The 16,218-nt window shown below is 39.5% G+C and overlaps 1 protein-coding gene across 1 annotated transcript; it reads right to left on the bottom strand.

Moving 5' to 3' along the window:
- Positions 1 to 10,805: 10,805 nt before the first annotated feature.
- LOC110895331 (protein JINGUBANG) lies at positions 10,806 to 12,761 on the bottom strand. The gene has a single exon (XM_022142624.2). It carries the CDS (start codon positions 12,736 to 12,738, stop codon positions 11,119 to 11,121), a length of 1,620 nt encoding a protein of 539 aa, XP_021998316.1. The 5' UTR covers positions 12,739 to 12,761; the 3' UTR covers positions 10,806 to 11,118.
- Positions 12,762 to 16,218: the final 3,457 nt, after the last annotated feature.

Raw genomic sequence — 16,218 nt, 5'->3', positions numbered from 1 at the left:
CTTATCGACTCGCGCCATCCGAAATGAGGGAACTCTCAAACCAACTCCAGGAGTTACTTGAAAAAGGCTTTATTCACCCGAGCACCTCTCCTTGGGGCGCGCCAGTCCTTTTCGTCAAAAAGAAGAATGGGTCGTTCAGGATGTGCATCGAATATCGGGAATTGAATAAGCTGACCATCAAGAACCGTTACCCTTTGCCCCGAATCGACGACTTATTTGATTAGCTGCAAGGTGCCAAGTGTTTCTCGAAGATCGATCTACGTTCAGGCTATCATCAGTTGCGCATACAAGAAGAAGATGTACCTAAAACATCCTTTCGCACTTGATACGACCACTACGAATTCGTTGTTATGCCTTTTGGTCTAACCAACGCACCCGCGGTTTTTATGGATCTTATGAATCGCGTGTGTAAGCCTTATGTTGACCGTTTCGTCATCGTGTTCATCGACGATGTCCTGATTTATTCCAAGTCGAAAGCCGAACACGCGCAACATCTACGTTTGGTTCTCGAGTTACTTCAGGGAAACCAACTCTACGCCAAGTTCTCCAAGTGCGAATTCTGGTTGGAGGAGGTTCAGTTTCTGGGTCACATCGTGAATAGTCAGGGTATTCATGTCGATCCCGCGAAGATTGAAGCAGTCAAAAGCTGGATTACGCCTAAGAACCCGTCTGAAGTCCGATCATTTCTTGGATTAGCGGGTTATTACCGACGATTTATCGAAGGGTTCTCTAAGATCGCTGTGCCGCTTACCGCTCTTACCCATAAAGACAGGTCTTTTGTTTGGGGAACTGAACAAGAATCTGCTTTTCAAACCCTTAAGCGCAAGCTCTGCAATGCTCCCGTTCTCACGTTGCCGGACGGAAACGACGATTTCATTGTCTATTGTGATGCTTCCAACCTTGGTCTTGGCTGTGTTCTCATGCAACGGGACAAGGTTATAGCTTACGCGTCTCGACAGCTCAAAATCCACGAGAAGAACTATACAACCCACGATCTCGAGCTAGGCGCAGTTGTTTTTGCATTGAAGATTTGGCGACACTACCTGTATGGTACCAAGTGTACGATCTTCACCGATCACAGGAGTTTACAACACATCTTTAATCAGAAAGAACTTAACATGCGTCAACGCCGATGGGTAGAACTTCTTAACAATTACAACTGTGAGATTCGTTATCACCCGGGCAAGGCAAATGTTGTAGCCGACGCACTCAGCAGACGGAGTTATTTGCTCAGTATTCGCAATACCCAAGCTCAACACAATCTCGAAGCTCTCATCCACGAAGCCCAACATGCTTGCTTTAACGACGCACTTTGAAGAAGGAGAGAATCTATCACGATGGAGCTCAGCTTGTAAGTAAGGCAGATGGAATTTTCTATTATCTGGACCGAATTTGGATCCCTAAGCGGACCGATTTGCGAAAGATTATAATGAACAAAGCCCACAAGTCCCGATACTCTATTCATCCCGGTGCCGATAAAATGTACCAGGACCTTCGTTACAAGTACTGGTGGCCGGGTATGAAACAGGATATCGCCCTCTATGTTGGAAGTTGCCTTACTTGTGCAAGAGTTAAGGCTGAACATCAACGACCTTCGGGCTTACTCGAACAACCTCCAATTCCCCTATGGAAGTGGGAGAGTATAGCTATGGATTTCATAACCAAACTTCCACCCACGCCATCAGGTCACGACAGCATTTGGGTTATAGTTGATCGATTGACCAAATCAGCCCACTTTTTGCCAATACGGGAAGACTACAAGGTAGAACGACTAGCCCGAATCTACACCGACGAGATCATTTGTAATCATGGTACGCCTCGTGACATCATTTCAGACCGTGACGCTCGGTTTACTTCGCAATTGTGGGAAACGTTTCAAGCGACCCTTGGTACGTCGCTTAACCTAAGTATTGCATTCCATCCTCAAACCGACGGAAAAACTGAAAGAACGATCCATACTCTTGAAGACATGCTCCGCGCGTGTGTCATAGACTTCGGTGGTAGTTGGAACAAATACCTACCGCTAGTCGAATTCTCGTACAACAACAGCTATCATGCCAACATACAAATGGCACCATTCGAGGCTTTATATGGAAGAAGATGTCGATCGCCTATTGTATGGCATGAGATTGGGCATTCGCAATTAACCGGTCCCGAGTTACTGCAAGAAACTACTGACAAAATCCTCCAGATTCGCGACAACTTGGCAAGGGCCAGGGATAGACAGAAAAGTTACTCCGATAGAAGACGCAAGCCCCTTAAATTTGACGTTGGCGACTACGTACTCCGAAAGGTATCACCTTGGAAGGGTGTAGTAAGATTCGGCAAGAAAGGGAAACTAGCGCCTTGATATGTTGGACCTTTTAAGATTCTGGAAAGGATCGGAAAAGTCGCCTACAAACTCGAACTACCAGAGGAACTCAGTAACGTCCACCCGACTTTCCATGTGTCGAACCTCCGAAAATGCCTAGCTGACCACGATTTGATTGTACCTCTCGACGATCTTCAGGTCAACGAAACGCTACACTTCGTGGAAAAGCCTGTCGAAATCATGGATCGCCAAACCAAGCAACTCAGACGCTCACGCATTCCTATCGTGAAAGTCCGATGGGAAGGCAAACGAGGCGCGGAGTTCACTTGGGAACTCGAGAGCGACATGAAGGCCAAGTACCCTCAGTTGTTCAAATGAAGATCTGAAGTGTCAAATTGGTAATTCACGGTGCTGTGCAGCTTCGAGCCTAATTTCGGGACGAAATTCCTTAAACAAGGGGAGGCTGTAACACCCCGTGTTTTCGAATGTCAAAGTCAAAGTCAAAGTCCAAGTCAACTTTGACTTTCTTTGACTGTAAATAGTCTATTTTATATAATTTATTTGTATTATGTGGAGTAAGTGTTGTAATCAGAAAGAATCGAAGTAATCGAATGTTTTAACGCGAACCGACTTACGACTGTGAATAGTAGGAAGTAACAATGCGATAAAGTTAACTAATCAGTAATCAAACCGATCTAACTATCATCGAACTCGAATTACGAATTACGCGAACTTTGGTTGTTGTATTCCGTGTGTGTGTGCCTTATGTGTTACCTGTGCGTGTTTACTTTACGTTTTATGTGGTAATCAATCGAAACTCGAATCGAATGCAATCAAAATCGAACTACGACAAATGGTAACGTTAGGATAGGGTGAATTATAGATGATTGTATGTTAGATATAGTAGTTGGGACTGAAAGTAATTTGAATAGGAAACTCTATCGTACTCGTATCGTCTTCAATCGAAATCGAAATATCAAAAATCGTCGCACCGAACACTCGAACCAGGCTACTAATCGATCAGGCTGTCAGCCGATCAAACAGCCCAGCCGATCGAGCAGACTGTTCGATCGAGCAGGCTGTCCGATCGTGTGACATCTCGTATTTTCGATCTTTCCCTTTTTGGCAAGTCTGCTTGTACTTTCTATTTTTGTAAGTTGTACCTTTGTCGTACTTGATTTTATTCCCAAATTGTGCACGAGACTTGAAATTATGATGAAAGTGCTTGATTTTATTCCATATTTGTGTTTGAATGCTATGTATCGCTAAAACACGTTGAAACTATGTTAAACACGTAAAAACAGTGAAGTTCCATCTTAATCTCAGCTCTTAAATTCATCATCGCCAAGAGATTACCCTAAACCGTACAAAAATTGGGAATTTATACGTTAAATCGGTAAAAATATCAAAGTTTGGGTTAAAATGATTTTTATATTATTTTAATAATATTTTAAATAAATAAATTAATAATTAAAATTAAATAAATAAATATTTTTATTAATTTTTGATGTTTTTGGTTAATTAAACTAACCTGGTTAGCTAAATCCTGGTTAAATCAGCTAACCAGGTTAAGTTTATTAAAGGGCAGCACTAACTGAGTCAGAAAACTCAGTTAGTGACTAACCCAGTTAGTTAATACTAACAGCTAAAAAAAAATGGGGTTAAACCGCGCATGGAACCAGATTCGAACCCGCGACCTCTAGTTCACAAAACAAGCGCTCAACCACTCGGTCGGGAATACCACATCCGACATATGTTGGAATTAAATTGTATTTAACATGTCATTAATGATGCTGAATTCAAATTAAACCGCCGAAACAGTTTGTCTTCTCCGGCCTTTGGACTGCTTACCGGCAAACCGGTGACCTTCCACTATCCGAAACCGACAGCCTCCAACTCTATATATATTCGACCACACTTTCTGAATTGTTCCTTTCATTATTCGATCCTTTCACCCGAAATAAACTAAAAACAAACCGAAACCAAACCCGACTCGATCTTCGTCACGTGTCGCCGGAATCCTGCTCTTCGCCGGAGTTCACCACCTTCGCCGACCACCAACTCGCCGGAAACTGCAAACCACCACCTTGTCCGGTAACCGTTTTCCGATTTCTTTTTTAGATATATACATTTCAGTTCCGTTTTCTTTTTTACAGTTTCTATTATTCTATGTTATTTATTATTATTATTATTATTATTATTATTATTATTATTATTATTACTATATTTATTTAGAAAACATGTTTATTAATATTGTTATAAAACAGATTTAGTAATTTTTAAATCTGAAAATAGAATTATTATTTCTGTTTTTTATATAATCAGAATTTTTATAAAATAAATCAGATTTATATTTAAATTTTCAGAATTATTACTTTATTAAATCTGAATTTATATTCAGAATTATTATTTTTATTAAAGCAGAATTATCATTTTTATATATATATATATATATATATAATAATCAGAATTGTTATTTTATATATATAATAATAGGAAATTATTATCTAAATAATCTAGAATTTTACTATTTATAATATGTTGGAAAAATCAGAAATATTATTCTAATATTATACATTTATTTTTACTCATTCATTTATAAATAAATTATCATATATTTCCTTAAATACAAAATATGAGACATATTGTTGTTATTCTATTTTAGAAATGTTAATATTATTTATGCCTTGTTAATTAAATAACCACTAAATTCCCAATATTAATCAAACCTCAAAATTAATAGGGTAATTCTCTTGTGCACATCCTCTTTGGAAAATCTCTGATTCTTTATCTTTTCCAAGAAATACGCAACGCAACCTAAGGTGAGTATACATGACCCATTTTCTATTTTACACTTTTGGGTGTAGTATGCATTTCCTATATCAAAAACACTATGTTAAACATTTTTGCACTATCTATCCACATTTCTTGTGAATCTATTTGACTCATGTTAATCATGTTATGCTAATGTTAAACATTTATGACTGTGTGTTCATTAACTTTGCAAGCCTCCCCTAACAATGGCAGCGCTGTAGGTTGAGAAACGCCCCTCCCATAATATTATGGGTATTGTTAGGTTTTTATTCTATGTTACCACCCTTCTAGGGTTAGGCTATGTTAATTGCGTTAAACTTTGGTTTGAACACATAGATTTCATCGTTACGAGTATAACTGTTAATATGATCTCATGTATTCACGTGGATTTGATCAAGTTAAACTATTTTAAACATATTATACTATATTCAAACTTGTGTACTCGCCAACATATTTTGTTGACTTTATTTTAAATGCATACTGCAGGATGATGAATCAAGATTTGAAGAAATGAATAGGATGGCTTAGAAACCCACCTTGAAATAATCTATGTTTGATGTTTTGTTATTTCCTTTCTTATGACTATGTATGAAACTTTGGTATTTTAATAAATGAAACTTAATTATATTGTCACATTTAGTGTTATGATGTCTTTGAACAGTTTGTACGTCTCATCCCGATGTTTCCGCCATCGGTTGGGGTGTGACAGATCGGGATGCCAGCCGATCGACCAGCCCTTTCCTCTTTTGGAGCCTATAAATAGGGCTGTCATTGTCACTCTTTACCACTTTTGGAAAGCTCTGACCGACCAGCCCGTGCTCCTCTTCTTTTCTCAGATTTCTTCCGATTCCGGTAAGTTTCCATCCTAAATCTTGTACTTTCTTGATCAAAACATGCTCCTACACCTTTCTATCTTTCAATTTTGATTTCCAACCATGAAATCACCAAGATCTAGGCATTCTTGAGTGATGTCATCATGGTATTCTTCAAGAACACCATGTTTTGGCTTCAATCCACTATGAATGGCTCGGATCTAACCGATTTCCAAATAAACAAGCTAAGATCTACCGAAGATCTAAACATTTACACGATGTGAAGGATTGAAAGAAGGGATTCCAACTTTCTTCCAACTCTTTTACACTCAATGCCTTCAAACCGGTAGAAAAGGAGCTTGAGCCAACTCACTAATCATTCCAATGGTTGTGTGATTCAAGATCCGGATTCGATCTACGAGGTTCACCGACTTCGGGTTTAACGTCAGACCGCTAGTTCCGAACCATTCATCGGCCGGACTTGGGCGATTCCTGTCCGAGTAGGAGAAACAAGTAAGAACGAAGGTTCCCTGGTTGAGCTCGTTGTCAAACTACCTTGATATGACGACAAATAATCAGAACAGTCAAATGTTAGACGGACAGGCCGACCAGGTCAGGATGCTGGCCGAACGACCGGGCCAGCCGATCGACTAGCATATGGCCCCACAACTTAACAATTTCATGAAGTATGGTATTGAACGGGGTACTGTTCGATCGAACAGTTGTTTGTCAACATTACTCCTCGGATCATGAGATACTATGCTTCAACACTTAGTCGATTTTCAGTTCGTTTGTTGTATAAGGAATGCCACCCGATCGAGCATGTTATTCGATCGAGTAGGCTGTTCGATCGAGTGACATCCTGAGGAGGACTACTACTGAAGTTCCTAACCGATTGGTTATGCCGACCGATCGAACGGATCGTTCGATCGATCGACTTGAAAGGTAAGAACACTTCAATGTTCTCAAATGCTATAACAAAAACTTCAAAAGGACAAGCCATCATACACAAACACATCCTTCACAAAGGAAGAAACAATCCACTCGAACACTCCAGCCGATCGAGCCTACCAGCCGTTCGAACAGGCTATCCGAACGAATTGTCCAGCCGAACGAACAACCCACTCGATCGAACCAACTGTTCGATCGACCAGGCTGTTCGACCCACTTACACTTGTTTCCACTTTACGTGTTATTCATCGTTATGCTATCGAACTGTTCAGGCTAACCCTACTCCCAAGCGCTCCCTTCAATCCATCAATCAATCGCTGTGAGTATACTCGACCCCTTTTTGTTTTAGCACTTTTGGGTGTTACATACGTTACTTATATCAAAAAAACACAAAACGATCACACTACTCAAACTACTTAAACGCTAACCAATGTGCATGTATTACGTGACTAAATGAATGCTTGTTGATTGTGTTTACACGTGGAGTGCTGTCTACCTGCCTTAACGACGTAGTACTATAGTTTGGACTCAGCACCCGTTTACACGGGGGTTGTTAAGGACATTACTTGCATGGATTATGGTGGTAATCATGTATTGCGAACCGTCTCGGACGGTCAACCCGCAGTCATTGGTATCGATAGGTCCATGTCGATAATTAACATGCTTCGTTTTCCTCTGTGTACGTGCTGGTTATGCGTAAACTATTTTCGAACTCTATATGCTATTATCAAATTTGTATGCTCACCTTTACATTATGTGTATTGACTTTATTTTAACGTATGTGACAGGCAATTAGGATGCTTATCTGCTAGGAAGGCGAGCTAGGAATAAGCGTCTAGAGCATAGTTGTCTGTAGATCTTGCTGATCGAGTCTCTAGAAGCATTGAACAATATTTCTATTTTATTTAAAATTCTGAGTTGTCGGAACAGAATATTTGACTAGATGCTTGTCTGTAATAACTTGTTTTATTGTTTGGGATACGGTATGGGACGTATCATTTAAACTGAATAGTAATGAAGGTTGTTATGGAAACTTCTGGACAATCTGTTTCACTCAGTGCCATGCCCCGATGATTCCGCCATCGGTTGGGGTGTGACAGATAAGGTTGAAGATGATGGTAGAGGTGGGTGGTTGCAGGGGTGTTGGGATGAAGAATAGATGGGTGGTAATTTAGGTGGGGCCCACATTTATTTTTTAATCTTTGATGTTATGTTTTATTTGTTAATTTTTAATAGCAAGGGCATTATAGTCATTTCACACCAACTTAACTGAGAAAATTAACTCTCATCTGCGCCAGGGACTATCCGCGAACTAAATTGCAAAAGTTGAGGACTATAGCTGTAATAGAAAGTTAGGGACTAAAGATGAAAAAAGGGCAAACCACAGGGACTATCTGGGCATTTAACTCTTTATTTTGTATTTAATTAAAAAAAAAATCATTATAACAATTAAAAAAATGGTGGGTAAGGGAGAGTCAACGAGGTTAAATCATTTCTATAGGATGAGGTGGAGTAAAAAAGGAAAAATCGGGTGATGTGACGTTTATATGAAATTAAGAATGGTTATGATATACCTCATGGCCTAACATACTAACAATTTAAACAACCAACTACTCTCGAGTATAAATGAAACATTTTTGGAAATGGAGTCTTTTTTTAATTGTTTTTCTTTTTGTAGTACTCATTCTCAATCAGTAAACTTGTTTTTTATATTTAGCTTAATATTCAGGGGCAGTTCTATCTGTATCTTAGGGGATGTACGAAACACCTCCCATATTTTGTGGCAAAATGTAAAATGTATTTATTTTCTTTGTTTTATGTATCACATAACCCTAAATAAATATTACGGTACCCTTGAATGTAGGTAAAAAAATTCTCTGTTTTAAGAATGTATGATGTATAAAAAGTTTGATACCTCTAAAATTTTCTTCTAAATCTACCATTAATGATTTTAGAAGAACCAAATATGAAAATGATACTCATAACCAATATTAAACTTTTAAGAAGTTAGAATAAAGATTTAGAAATTGAGAAGTGATAAAAAATTTTAAGATGAAAAGTTGGTTTCACTATTGAAATTTAAGAGTCTGAGGGAAAATGAAAATATTAACCTTTAAATTTAGCACTTATTAGCTAACCCTTTTTAAAATTTTATATGTTGTTTTAACTAGGTCCTCGTTAGAGAGTCCCCTCGTATAATAAATCCTCAATTTAAATCCCTCAATAAGAAACTCCTATCAGCCAGACTTAAACTTAAGATCTGGAGGGAAAAACTCATCTGGAACCACCAAACGTGGAACTTAAATACCCATGGCCACAACTAGAGCACTAGTAACTGTTAACCCTTTCTAAAATCTAAATAGTAAACATTATAGAAACCCCTAAGGGGGCTAGAGGCACCCATCACTCAGAACACACTCATCACTCACAACATCCAATCAATTTCCGCCACGTTATCGAGCTTTATTCCATTACTAGTGGTGGATTTTAGTGGAAATGTCCATCACTCACCACACCCAACAATTTTCCTCACAACCCAACAATTTCCCTCACATTCTCTCCAACTTTTCACGCATGATAGTGGCCACTCGTTGTCAGTTCCACGCGTTTTCAAAAAGGGTGGCGGCGGTGTACGTGATGGTTCCACACGTGATGGGATGGTGACCACGGGACGCCCCGTCCCCCCTAAATGAGTTAATAGATTAATCCGATTAAATGGGTTTTTTTCGAGATGACCAGTTTTTTTAAAAAATGTTATATAATCTGATCTAACCTTATTTATTTTTGTGTCTTATTTTGAGTTGTGTTCGCTAGGGGTGTGCAAAAAATCGAATTAACCGAACCATAACCGAATTATCCGACAAAACCGAACCGAAAAAACCGAATCAAATAAAAAACCGGTGGGTCGGTTAATAGTTTTTTTGAAAACCGAAAGTAGCGGGTCGGTTATGGTTATCATTTTCTCCATACCCACCATAACCGAACCGAACCGACATGTAATAAATCTTTGTAGGATTAGGACTTTTCACCATATTTTTAATATTGGATGTTTTTGACTGAAGATTTTTAGTACTGATGGGTTTTTCATATCATTTTATAGTTTTGGTTGAAGGTTTATTTAAATTTATAAAATGTATCATATCACTTTATTTGAATATTCGATAATAATAGGTATTAATATCATAGATTATATGTATTTTTTAATAGTATGTAATATACTAATATATACAAATATGCAATAACAAATTATTCCATGTTAAAAAAATTAAGCTATTTTTAGCTAAGCTAAATACACGGTTAACCATCTATAACCGACCCGCTATAACCATCAAAACTGATTAACCATAACCACAATAACCGATCGGTTATGATTATGGTTATCCAATAACCGACATCACGGTTATTGTTATGTTTTTTGGTCAAAACCGACCCACGCACACACCTAATGTTCGATATTACCTGCCCTGTTTTTACTAAGCTTTCAATTATTACTTTGCACAAAGAACTAACTATTTTTGAAATGGCAAAATCGTAGAGTGATAAGGATGGTCAATCGTGGATCAATAATCGACTTTTAAGTCACTTTTGATATTAAATTTCTACTTTCCAATCATTCTCACACTCCATTAATATCAACTTTTTACAAGGTAAAAATGTAACAATCAGTGGCGGATCTAGAAAATCTTCGTAGCGGTAACGTTTTATGAAAAAGCGGTAACGAAATCGAAAAAACGTCAAAAACGTCAAATTTTTCGAAAATTTACACTACCACCGGAGCGGCAAGCGGTAGCTGAGGCTACCCTTCCCCTAAGGTAGGTCCGCCCCTGATAACAAAATACTAAGTGTAAAGTGATATTAATTCTATACATATTCCGTCACCTATACCAACCACCAAACATATCCAAGATAACAAGAAATGAAAGTAAGGTTGTGGTTAATAATATATCCCTACTTTTTACATATGTTAAAATAATTTACGTCTCATATCACCCATGTATGGCTATCCTTAAACCTATACAATCACTACATCAATCCATCACATATATACACATCACTTGAATACTTCAAATCCAATTCATATCCTCCACAAAATTTCAAAAACTTGGACTCTCTATGCGAAAGCTGGTCATCAATCTTCGTCACCAACAAACGGGACCCACATGCCTCCATCTTCAACCAATCCTTCGCCGCCAGTTCTTAGCGGGCCCCACAAACACAATTCCCGCCATCTCACGACACCCGCCATAGCTTCACTGACTTGTCTAAACTACCACTATACACTACCCATCCTCCATCCCCACCACCACTGTCGTCGTCCACATGCTCCTGAACTGCTAAACATTTGACCGGACCACTGTGTCCGGTCAAAACCGAGAGGCAGGAATGGACACCGCCTGCCTCCCACCGCCACACACAAATACTTTTATCCGCTGACCCACTAAACACCAACTTCCCAGCGGCAGCTAGACAAAGCACCGCTTGTTTATGCCCTCTCATAACCCCACCATGACCCAACTCGTGCTTCCGCCGTTCCCAAAAGTTCACCAACCCGTCCGAAGACCCCGCGTACACCACACCGTCCGTGGCATTCACCGCCACGGACGTCACAGCCGTTTCTTGATTTAACAAGGTATAAACCAACATATGCTTCGTATCCTTCCCCACCAACTCCCTCCTCCACACCTTAACCGACCCGTCAGCCGAACCGGTAAAAACCAAACCGTCAAAACCAACCACCACCGCGTTAATCGCGTCATCATGGGCGTTAACCGATTCCAAACATTTCGAATCCGAAAGTCTCCAAACCCTCAACGTCTTATCCCACGAGCCCGAATATAACAACCCGCGGTTTTCATCCAAACTCATGCATGAAACGACGTCGTAATGCTTAATCCACGGAATGTTGCGATGACGTCGTACTTCCACGTAGTTATTCGGATTCATGGAACATTTGATAAAATCTTTAGTCGTAGGTAAACTCCCAACCCGTTTATGAACCTTCTTCGAATCCGAATACTTCCACACCCGAATTTTCCCGTCTTGATGACCCGTAAACACCCGCTCACCCGCGACAACAATGGCTTTAACCAACCCGCTACTCGATTTAAACCCCGAAAACTCGGTTAAATTCTTCCAAACCCTAATATTTCTTGAATCCGAACCCGTGTATAATAAGTTTCCATATGAAGCTAGAGAATAAACATGTCCTTCTTCTCGTGTTAACGACCCAATCAGCCGGTTATTTTGAACGCTTCCAATGAGAGGAGAGTTTTGGAAAGTGAAGTTCCATGGGGACTTTGAAAACGGCGACGTTTGGTGGAACGGGGACGGGGACATATAGTAGTTAGCAGGAGATGAGTATGGAGAGATGGATGGAGTTGGGTCATGTGAGCTCGAACCGGCCGCTTGGTATTGATCATACAATGGTGAAATGGTGGGTTCGGAGGTGTGGAAGAGGACTCCGAGCTTGGTTCGCCGGTTCGCCGGGTTTTGGTCCGGGGAGAATGGGAGATTAGGGTGCTCTTTTGCCATGTTAAGTGATGAATGATCGGTTTTACTATCTAAGCTTGTTACCTGTTTATCTTTCATGTTATTTTGGTTGGGAAAAGTATGAAAGATTGAATTGGGAGAAAGAGGGTTTTGTAGGTGAAGAGATAAAGGTTGAGATAAGTGGAAATGGAAATGGGTTGAAAATGATGGGAAAATGAAGAAAAAAGAGGGATATATAGAAGGTTCTGGCTTAGGTGGCTTGAACTCGCGTGTTTGCATTATATATCGGTTTAAATTCGTCAAAAAGAATTTGAAAACTTTGATTGTTTTCGTTGACATCTTGGCATATGCTAACGTCATAACTTTTATCGATGTACAACTTTTTTCTGGTTTTTACACTTACATATCACTTGGCTACTTAACGTTACATTTCAAAGGATTTAACTATATCTTGAAATTTTCTAATCAATATACATGACAAATAGTATTTTGAGTAATTTATATAAATGTTTTCTTTTTCATTAATAGAGAGTGACGCATTTAGTTCTTTTTTCACCAATAGAAGTCAAGAATTAAACAATATTTATAAGAAATAATTGTTATACTCCTAAAATACATATACTATGAGCTATCACAGGATAAATAAAAAGAGGAGAAAAATGCCCGGATAGTCCCTGTGGTTTCGTAGTTTTTCACCTATAGTCCCCAACTTTCTAGAACTACCTGAATAGTCCCCAACTTTTTATTTTTTGTTCCCGGATAGTCCCTGGGTCTAACTTCAGTTTGTTTTCTCTGTTAAGTGGGGTGTGAAATGACCAATTTACCCTTTCCTTTAAAAGACCAAACCACAGGGACTATCCGGGCATCTTCTTCATATTTATTTATAAAACCCCATATTATCCCTATCTCTTCATCCCTGCTCTCTCTGGTACCACCACCATCGTCACCGTCACCACCACCTCCACCGCCGCCAAGATACGGATCGGGTCTTCATACTCCTATTTTGCTCAAAAATCATTTCATCATCACCGCCTCATAACAACATTGTACTAGCAAGGGCGCCAGATTATGATTCGTAAACACAGAACAACATGAGAATAACACAATGTAACAGGTTTGGTGAAACTGGTCCCTGTTTCAAACCGACCACCGGTTCGAGAACTTATCCCTTGAAACCAATTAATAACCAGAACTAGTTTCAAACCAAACCGATCCTTTTCCACTTGTAAATCGGTTTCACCAAATACCAGTTTTGACAATTGTTGACCCAAACCAAACCAAAACAATTCCAACCTGAACTAGTTTGGGAAAAAGTCAAAAAACCGAAATGTGCACCTCTAGGTAGATAGATGTTCTTATCTTCAAGGATAAAGGTTATCATCGGACTTTATTGTCGAAATCCGCCATGGCTGCAAACACCATAGCCTCTCTATATGGAACAACAACAGTAGCAGCAGCATCAAATAATTCCCATCACCATAGCCTCTCTATATGGAACAACAACAGTAGCAGCAGCATCAACATAATCACCGGAGTAATCTGCGGCTTCTTCTCTGGTTGCATACAACACCCCAGACCCCCCCCCCTTTCACCTCCCGTTCCCTCTCTGTAAATTCCGGTGAATAGAACGGAGCCAACCAACGATCAGCGGCGGCGGAGGTGTGCTTGCAGACGAGATTTCTCCGACATCTTCCGTCAGCGACATCTCTCTCTCTCTCCTTGCACTCACTCTCCTCTCGCTCTGAACAAACGGCCGACCACCATTCGGTGGTGGCGCCTCACGATGGATATTGGCAGCAGAAGATGAAGATGATGGTGCTCGGTTCCACGGTGGCGTCGCACGACGTCACACAGCAATATTCAGGTAGTTTTTGGCTGAGTTGTGGTGTGTCTGTGGATGTATGTGTGTATTTAGATTAGGGTTAGAGAACTAAGGCCATTTGAAGAAGATGCCCGGATAGTCCCTGTGGTTTGGTCTTTTAAAGGAAAGGGTAAATTGGTCATTTCACACCCCACTTAACAGAGAAAACAAACTGAAGTTAGACCCATGGACTATCCGGGAACAAAAAATGAAAAGTTGGGGACTATTCAGGTAGTTTTAGAAAGTTGGGGACTATAGGTGAAAAAATACAAAACCACAGGGACTATCCGGGCATTTTTCTCTAAAAAGAGATACTCAAACTGACTCACTCAAAAGAGAAAATATATTTTAAATGGTACACGATTGAAATGATAATTTATACTTGAATTTAATTACATATCATTTACCCTTTGGATAATGACATTATCCGTGGGATGTTATTCGATCTATGTTGAGAATTGAGATCTTTGGCGTTAATATTTTGTTGGACGGCTTACCGTTTGCACCCTTTCTCATACGTTTAAGTCGCCTTGCCCTACCTTAAGTGAGGTATGGTGATGTCATGAAGACCAGATATCTTAATAAGGTGCTGTCCGATTTAATGTCTCACCTCGGCATGTTTTAACCCTCCATATGGGGGTTTGATGCACGATTGACATCCTGCCTGGTGTCGGGGTTCAAGTGGTGATTCGCACTTTATTGCTATTGTGTATAAGTCTTTACATTTCAAGGTGACGAGAGTTCATGTTAAAAAGTGTAATTCAAAAATAGATTATAGAGTGTTTGAGTTGTTATTTAAAAAATATATTCTTGTTCAATCTGGTCGTCACTCACTGTTGCGAAACATCTATCGCCTGCTTTGGGGCTCACAATTAACAGGGTAAACCCGCGTAATTTGGACTATCAAGGGGTTATCCCATCATATTTATAAAAAACAATAACCCAAATCAAAATTTTAACTTTTTTTTCTTGAAAGGGGAGTTAAATTTGCAACTTGATCATAGGTATAAGAAGATGAGCTGTTATGACGTCAGTCTTACCTTTTGGAAAGGGGTTGACTTTGTATAGCTATTTATTTTTTGACTTTGTATTTTGTCAAAGTTTGGTGAACATTAATTTATGAGGACTTGTGCAAGGCAAATGAAGCCGGGGGGCGCCGTTTCGATCTTTCTGTTCATATCAGCGAAGATATTATAACTTAAAACTGGTTTGGTTTTCCAGAACATGGTATTTAGTATTGACACGTCCGCTTTCTCTATTTCGCCATTAATCATGCAATAAGCCTCTACACGTTAACTATTAAATATTATCACATGACCCTCACTCCAACTTTCAATCATTTGTACACGTGCAAGCTTTTCATGATTTTCACATTCATTGTTTAGGTTGTTCTTTAGGCTAGACGATAAGAGGATCGTCCCCGCCCCGTCTTGCCCCGACGTCGCCCCTACACACCATTTTCGCATCCTCGTCGACATCGTCTCCGTCCTCCTGCAGACGTTTAATATAAAAATATTTTTTTGTTATTGATCTAAGTAGAACAATCCTTAAACTTGGTTACTATTTTAAGAAGTTGTCACTTTATGTTTTTCAAAATAGTCATTTTTAATATAAAAATAATTTCAGAACTTCTACAATCATATGAATAATTATAACTAACAAAAGCAAATCTCTAGTAAGGTGGGCGGAAAGAAAATGTGTGCCTCCATTATAAGCATGAGAACACCAAACATTCAAAAGCGTGGCCAAACGACCAGGTGCCAGGCAGCAACCGTAAGCCTGTCACTATTCCCTCTGTTAGTCAGGAAAATTAATAATATTGAGGGTATCGATACAAGACTAATTTTAGAATAACTGTAAGAATAACAGAACAGTAATACTTGTCATGACAAAAAGGCCGGTGGGTGTCTCCCCGGGTCGTGATGGCCCGTCGAGGCCCGTCAACACCGCCCCTGGGGCCCGGCGTGTCGGAATCGTCA

This window comes from Helianthus annuus, chromosome 12 (assembly GCF_002127325.2).
Source record: "Helianthus annuus cultivar XRQ/B chromosome 12, HanXRQr2.0-SUNRISE, whole genome shotgun sequence".
Classification (NCBI taxonomy): Eukaryota; Viridiplantae; Streptophyta; class Magnoliopsida; order Asterales; family Asteraceae; genus Helianthus; species Helianthus annuus.
The sequence above is the reverse complement of the archived record's forward strand: the minus strand, read 5'-3'. Positions and strand labels throughout refer to the sequence as shown.